The 6,836-nt window shown below is 57.3% G+C and overlaps 2 protein-coding genes across 2 annotated transcripts; both read right to left on the bottom strand.

Moving 5' to 3' along the window:
• Positions 1-1,512: 1,512 nt before the first annotated feature.
• Positions 1,513-1,953, bottom strand: LOC114073284 (loricrin-like). The gene is made up of 2 exons (XM_027911067.1): positions 1,829-1,953; positions 1,513-1,738 (listed from the first exon to the last, which is right to left on the bottom strand). Exons 1-2 carry the CDS (start codon positions 1,951-1,953, stop codon positions 1,513-1,515), a joined length of 351 nt encoding a protein of 116 aa, XP_027766868.1.
• A 2,566-nt stretch (positions 1,954-4,519) lies between these two features.
• Positions 4,520-4,885, bottom strand: LOC114073285 (loricrin-like). The gene has a single exon (XM_027911069.1). It carries the CDS (start codon positions 4,883-4,885, stop codon positions 4,520-4,522), a length of 366 nt encoding a protein of 121 aa, XP_027766870.1.
• Between the last annotated feature and the right edge of the window lie 1,951 nt (positions 4,886-6,836).

The raw sequence follows: 6,836 nt of genomic DNA, 5'->3' as shown, positions 1-6,836 counted from the left end.
GGAAGGGACCCCCCCCACCCAGGGATCACCAAGTCCGAGTTTTAAGTGGGTGGCCCACGAAAGGGGGTGAATTCCAAAAAGTGGATGGTCCTGGCAGGGGTGAATTCCATCTCCCGGGGTGGGGGGGGTGTGGGAGGCATTAAATCAGCTCTAATTAAAACTACTCAGAGTTAATTTGGGCGCAGATTTTAGTGATAAAAAAGCAGAGGAGTTGGGGGTATTTAGGGGGGGGAGGGATGTCACCCCCCCCAGCAGGTTTTTGGGGTGGTCACGAGTGGGTTTTCCTCCCTCTCTGTAGGATCCTGAATTTCTCGGTACATTTTTTTGGGCTCTCTCTCTCTCTCTGCTCCTCCAGCGCTGGCAGCACCCCAGGAGATGGGAAGACCATGCCCTGCTCCCACCAATTTACCTCCATGAGGCAGAAAAGAAACCCCCAGGGCTCTCGTTTGCTCCCGATGCTCCTTTAGGTGTCTCTATTTTGGTTTTTTTGGGGGTGATTTAAAAACGCAGCTCGAAGGCTGGAGGGAGGGGTGGGCTGGTGAGGTGGGATTTGTTCTTTTCTTTCTCCTAAAAACGATGCCAGACAAAATATCAAACCCCCTTGATCCGCGGGTTTTAATGGGGAGAAAGTGAAAAAAAAAACAAACAAAACAACAAAAAAACCAAACCCAAACAAATCAAACGAATCTCCGGTTAATGGGGCTGGAACGAGCCGTGCAATTAGAGTTGACTCAAGATTGCAGAGCAATAATAAATAAAGAGCGGGCAATTCCTTGGAGGAAAATTAAAGGCTTGTGGTCGGGGAGCTCGTTTGGAGCCAGCAGGAAAAAAATTCCCACGGGTTTGGGGTGTGGGATACGGGGGGGTGTGAACACACCAAAAATAGAATTTAATCCTTCAGCTCTTCGAGGGGTTGGCCCGTCACCAAAGTGTAAATATCCAAAAAGTGTTGGGGTTTTAATTCTTTTTTTAAATTTTTTTTTCTGGCTTACTTTGCTGCTTCTTACCCAAACACAAAAGGCCATAAAAAAAACCCCAACAAAAAACCAATAAAAAGTGTAAAAAGCGATGCCTGCCTGATTTTTATGAGCCTCCCACTGATCAGCAGGAGCCTCCGGGGGGGTTGCTCAGAGTTTGGGGATGGTGGGGAAGGGGTAGGGTTGAAAAGGGGGGGTCTGGGGGCACCACCCCCGGTGTGGGACCCAGTCAGGACGTGCCTTGGGATGGGGAAAGGTTTTTGTGCCACCCCTAAAACCCCCCCGATCCCCCCAAAAAAACCCCAGCCAGGCTCACCCAGCCCAGCCAGCTTTGTCCCGTTCCCAAGGAAATGCCAACACAAGAAGGATTTTGGGAATGTGACACTTTATTTGGCACCTCAAGGTGGGGGGGGAGGGGGGGCAAAAAGCACGGCCCTTGGGGGGCGTCAGTGGGGCCCCTTCCCCCGTGGGAGCTCCTGAGGCCACGGGAGAGGATTTTGGCAGCCCTGGGGTGGGGTGGGGGCTTGGCCACCCCTCACTTCATCTTCTGCTGGGGCATCTGGTGTATCTGCTGCTGCTGCTGCTGCTGCTGGACCTGCATCTGGGGCTTCCCGTGGCAGCTGGAGCCACCAGAGCTGTGACAGCCACCGGAGCTGCCACCAGAGCTGTGACAGCCACCACCACCCCCAGAGCTGTGACAGCCCCCACCACCCCCAGAGCTGTGACAGCCCCCACCACCCCCAGAGCTGTGACAGCCACCAGAGCTGCTCCTGGAGCTGTGACAGCCACCAGAGCTGCCACCAGAGCTGTGACAGCCCCCAGAGCTGCTCCTGGAGCTGTGGCATCCACCACCACCCCCAGAGCTGTGGCATCCACCACCACCCCCGGAGCTGTGACAACCCCCAGAGCTGTGACAGCCCCCGCTGCTCTGGCGGGTGTACGAGTGGCACTGGTCCTTCTCCTGCCGGGAGCACATCGTCCTGGGCTGGGAGGGTGACGTGACCTGTGGGGGACACACACACAGGAACCATCAGGGGGGCTGCTGCAATCCCGCCGTGCCCATTATCCCCCTCCCATCCCCCCCAAACCCCCCCTCATTGTCCCGGTGCCGCCACCACGCCGGTGTCCCCCCGTGCCCAGGATCCCTGGGGGGATCTGGAGCGTTTTCCTGCATCCAGGAGGGAGAATTCCATGCCTTGGGTGCAGCAGCAGCAGCAGCCACGAGACAGGTCCTTGCCCTCCCTCCCTGCATCCCACACCCCTTAACCCTTCCCATCCCAGCGCTCCAAACTCCTCTTCCCTCGCCGGGAAACGATTCCCCGAGGAAGGAAAAAAACCCCACCCGTGCTCCCAGACTTACCTGAGCTTGAAAGGGAGGGGAAAAAGCAAGAGGAGGGAGTGAAGATGCCAGGCCAGGGGGAGCAGTTTTATAGAGATCCCGGCTGGTTGTCCCGGAAATGAGCCAGGTCCCCGTCACGGGGGATCCATTAAATTCATCACCCAATCCCCAGCCCTGTGTTTACATCGCCCTTCCTGACTCACCAGCGATGGATATCGGGCCTTTTTTTTTATTTATTTTTTTTTTTTTTCTTATCTGTTTCCTGTGCCACCTCAGAGTTTTTAATTGCCCGGATTTCCAAAAGCCTCGTCCGCTCGCGGGGGTTTGTTGTGCGAAATTAAGCGCGGGTTTTAATTACCAGCCCCCATCTCCCGAGGCTCTGCTGCCAGAGCCTGATCCCTGCTGGGGAACCAGCACCAAATAAAGCCAGGAATAAGCCAGGGAAACGCAAAGTGGCTCTCTCCCTTCTCCAGGAGATGCTCCATCCCAAAGCTGTCGCCGTGGTGGGAACAACCAGCGGGGATGAGGGCGAATTCCTGCTGGATTTCTTCTCCAGAAGGGTCTCACATCATCACCAAGGGGGCTTCTAGAACCCTCTTTGGCCTAAAAGAGCATGGATTCACCCCGAAACGCAGCAAGAGGAGGGCGTGGGGGGGCTGTGGGAAGCCTGGCTGTGAGCGAGGTGACGAGGACGGGCCGTTTCCACCTGCTGATCGTCGATTGCTGCCCAAGAGAAAGGCCTTGGAAGGCGTCCAGGGGAGGAGGGAAGCAGGGACTGTTTTGAGCTGAAAGGTCAAGGCACATCCACTCGTTTCGCTGCTCTCTCAGCGCCTCAGGGGGCACCAAAATTCATCTCCTTCCTGCTCTTCCTGGGAGCTGTGGAGTGGTCTTGGGCAACCTGGGCTCGCCGTGTCCTGCTTTGAGGTTGGAAAAGAGCTCTGGCATCACCAAGAACAACCTTTAAACCTGTCCCAGCCTGAGCAGGGTGGGGGGGCTGTGGTGACGATGGCAAATTCCCCCCCCCCCCCAAAAAGGGCTGTGATGTCACATCCAGGATTTGGGGCGCTCGAGCTGCTCCCAGTCTCCCAAATTTGGGACGCTTGAACTGCCCACCTGCCGGTGGAGGGGTGTGGGTGTTGCTGGGAGGTGACAGATGGGGAGGATCGCAGAGCTCTGCCCTGACCCTGCGGGCTCAGCTCACCCAGCACGAAACCCTGCCGGTGTTTTCCCTGCTGGTCGTCACCGAGGTCACAGAATCCCCTCCAGAACCCGGTGGCTGTGGCTGTAAATGGGAGAAGAACTGGGAAAACAACCCCTCAGAGCCAGGGGAGTGCTGGAGGAGGTCCCTGCCTGAGCCAGGGGGCCAATTCCAGCCCTGTGTCCCCCTCCCTGGGCTGTGACATCCCAACATTCCCCCCGGGGGATTCGAGTTTTCTGTGAGTTGGGGTGCACTCTGGGTTTGTCTTTTCCAGGAGGATTTTGGGAGCTGTGGTGTCTCAGGATCTTGGGATGGTTTGGGACCTTTAAAATCACCCCCTTCCACTTCCTACCACACCTTCTGCTATCCCAGGTTGCTCCAACCTGGCCTTGGACACTTCCAGGGATGGAGCAGCAGCCACAGCTTCTCTTGGAAAACCCGTGCCAGGCCCTCCCCACCCTCACAGCCAGGAATTTCTTCCCAATATCCAACTTAATTTTTCCCTCTGAACCCACCCCCCCCTCCTTGTCCCATCACCCCTTCCCTCTTTCCTTTTTTTTATTGTGGTTCCAGGGAAAAGAAATCTCTTTTAAGGTGCAAAAAGCCAAAGGAACCCCCAAAACTTGGGACGAGCGATCACTCCGAGGGTTTCCCTGGCAGGAGTGGGGTTGGCAGCCCCTTGGAGCAAAAGCTGCAACCACATCCCAGCTCCAAAAACCCCCTTCCTGGGGGGCTTGGGAAAAACGAGGAGGAGGAGGAGGAGGAGGAGTTCAAGGAAAGGCCGACACGACGAGAGAGGTCTTGGGAACGTGACACTTTATTGGGCACAGCCCTTTGGGGGGCATCAGGTGAAGGTAACAGAGAACCCCCCCAGCGCTGCCCCTTCCCCAGGTGGCTCCAGAGAGGTCACAGGAGGGGATTTTGGCAGGGAAGGTGGGGAGGGAGGCGGGTCCAGGCGTGGCCTCTGCAGGTGGAGCTGGGGGACGTGTGGGGGACACCCCCCCATCACTTCATCTTCTGCTGGGGCATCTGGGGAATCTGCTGCTGCTGCTGCTGCTGCTGCTGCTGGACCTGCATCTGGGGCTTCCCGTGGCAGCTGGAGCCACCAGAGCTGTGACAGCCACCGGAGGAGCCACCAGAGCTGTGACAGCCACCACCACCCCCAGAGCTGTGACAGCCCCCACCACCCCCAGAGCTGTGACAGCCACCACCCCCGGAGCTGTGACAGCCCCCAGAGCTGCCCCCAGAGCTGTGACAGCCCCCAGAGCTGCTCCTGGAGCTGTGGCATCCACCACCCCCAGAGCTGTGGCAGCCCCCGCTGCTCTGGCGGGTGTACGAGTGGCACTGGTCCTTCTCCTGCCGGGAGCACATCGTCCTGGGCTTGGGGTTGTGACCTGTGGGGGACACACAGAAACCATCAGAAGGCCTTTCAAGGGAAGATAAATCTGGGTGTGCCCCCGTCCAGTCTGGGCAGGATCCCACAAGTCGGTTTTAAAGCTTGTCCTGGGTTCTTTTTCCCACCCCCCAACCTGGGATTGTCCCAGCAAAGCCCAGTCCGGGCCATGCTGGGCTTTCTGAAGAGGAGCCACCACCCCAGAGTCTCCCTCCAAGTCCAAATCTCTGCTCCTGCTCCTTCAGCAACCCCTGCCCTCCCTCCTCACCCACCTCCCCTCTCACCACCACCCTCAGAACAAACCCCCAGGAGTTCCAAACCCACCCCCCATCCCCAACGAGCCCCAAATCGCTGCTCTCACCTGAGATGCTCAAGCAGCAAAGACACGAGGTGGGAATGAGGCTTTCCGGGCCAGGAGGGCTTTTTATCCCCTCCCTGCACACCCCACCTGGAGAGGAAGCCCCTCCCTTTTTCTCTGAGCTCTCCCCGTTCAATTAATCCAATTAATTCAATTAATTCGTCGATTTTTTTTTTTTTTTTTTTTGGCCTCCCCACTCAGGGAGTGACTCACCCCCCATCCAGGCTGGGATTGCCTCCTCCCTGCAGGTCGCCTTTCCTGTGCCACAGAGATTTAATTGGCAGCTCTGCCCGTGGGGGAGTCGTGCGTGGGTGGCCTCGGTTTCCACCAGCAAGCCGGGTTGGTTTTGGGGTGTTGATCACGACGTCCTTCTGGAAGGCCTCGAGGCTCTGGAGTCCTGCAGAACTCCCCTGAACACAGAGATGTGTCTGGGGGTGCTAAAATAAGGGAGAAAACTCTTTTTCAACAGTATTTGCCTCCGTGCTGGGCACTGGTTGGGTGGGGGAGGGGAACCCCGAGTTCTGTGTCCAGGTTTGGGTCCCTCAGGGCAAGAGGGACATGGAGCGTGGTCAGAGAAGGGGATGGGGCTGGAGAAACTCCTGAGGGAGCTGGGGGGGGGCTCAGCCTGGAGAAAAGGAGGTTCAGGGGGGACCTTCTGGCTCTGGAATTCCCTGACAGGAGGGGGGAGCTGGGAAGGGTCAGGATCTGCTCCCAGGGAACAGGGACAGGAGGAGAGGGAACAGCCTCCAGCTGTGCCAGGGGAGGGTCAGGGGGGACATCAGCAGGAATTTCCCCATGGAAAGGGTGGTCAGGCCTTGGCAGGGGCTGCCCAGGGAGGTTTTGGAGTCCCCACCCCTTGGAGGTGCCCAAGGACTGAGTGGCACTGAGTGACAAGGCGAGGACGGGACACAGGGTGGGCTGGATGGGCTTGGAGGGCTTTTCCAACCTCAATGATTCTGGGATTGTGTGATTTGACAGCCCCCTCTGTTGGCTCATTCCCCCTGGAGCCATCCAAACCATCCAGCGTCGATGAGAACCAGAAGATCCTCCCCCCCCCCGCCCCCCAAATTTTTTGGGGTTTGTTTTGGGCCGGTCAAAGGTTTCCTGCTGCTTCCACAAGGACCACAAGGCAGCTGGAATCCTTATTTTTGGAAGGGAGAAGCCCTGCCCTGGTGGGTGGCCCATCCAGGGTCATTAGCAAGGTGCATAATTACGTGGCTGGCTTTCGGCCCGTGAGTAATTCCCGAGTGGAGCCGCTGGTTTTATTCCAGGTTTTTATTCCCCCACGGGTGGGGTTGTCACACCCCCGGTGTTGTCACACTGTGGGGATCTGTCAGACCCCTCAGGGACTTTCTCCAACTTGTCTTTTTTTGGGTATTCCCTGATCCCCAGGGAGTTAATCCTGTCAGGATTTCTCTTCCGATGGATGTTTGCAGCGAGAGCTGAGCCCGAGCAAGAATTTGGGATACTCCCTGTACCTTTCCTCTGCGTGGGCTGGGAATTTTTGTTCAGGACCAGGGAGCTCGTTTGGCCCTTTCCTGTGGCAGATCTTTCAGTCATTAAACTGGAAG

The sequence above is a fragment of the Empidonax traillii genome, unplaced genomic scaffold, assembly GCF_003031625.1.
Source record: "Empidonax traillii isolate 1590-97213 ecotype Southwest subspecies unplaced genomic scaffold, ASM303162v1 scaffold5932:size11168, whole genome shotgun sequence".
In the NCBI taxonomy this organism is placed as follows: Eukaryota; Metazoa; Chordata; class Aves; order Passeriformes; family Tyrannidae; genus Empidonax; species Empidonax traillii.
This window is presented reverse-complemented; position numbering and strand designations above follow the sequence as displayed.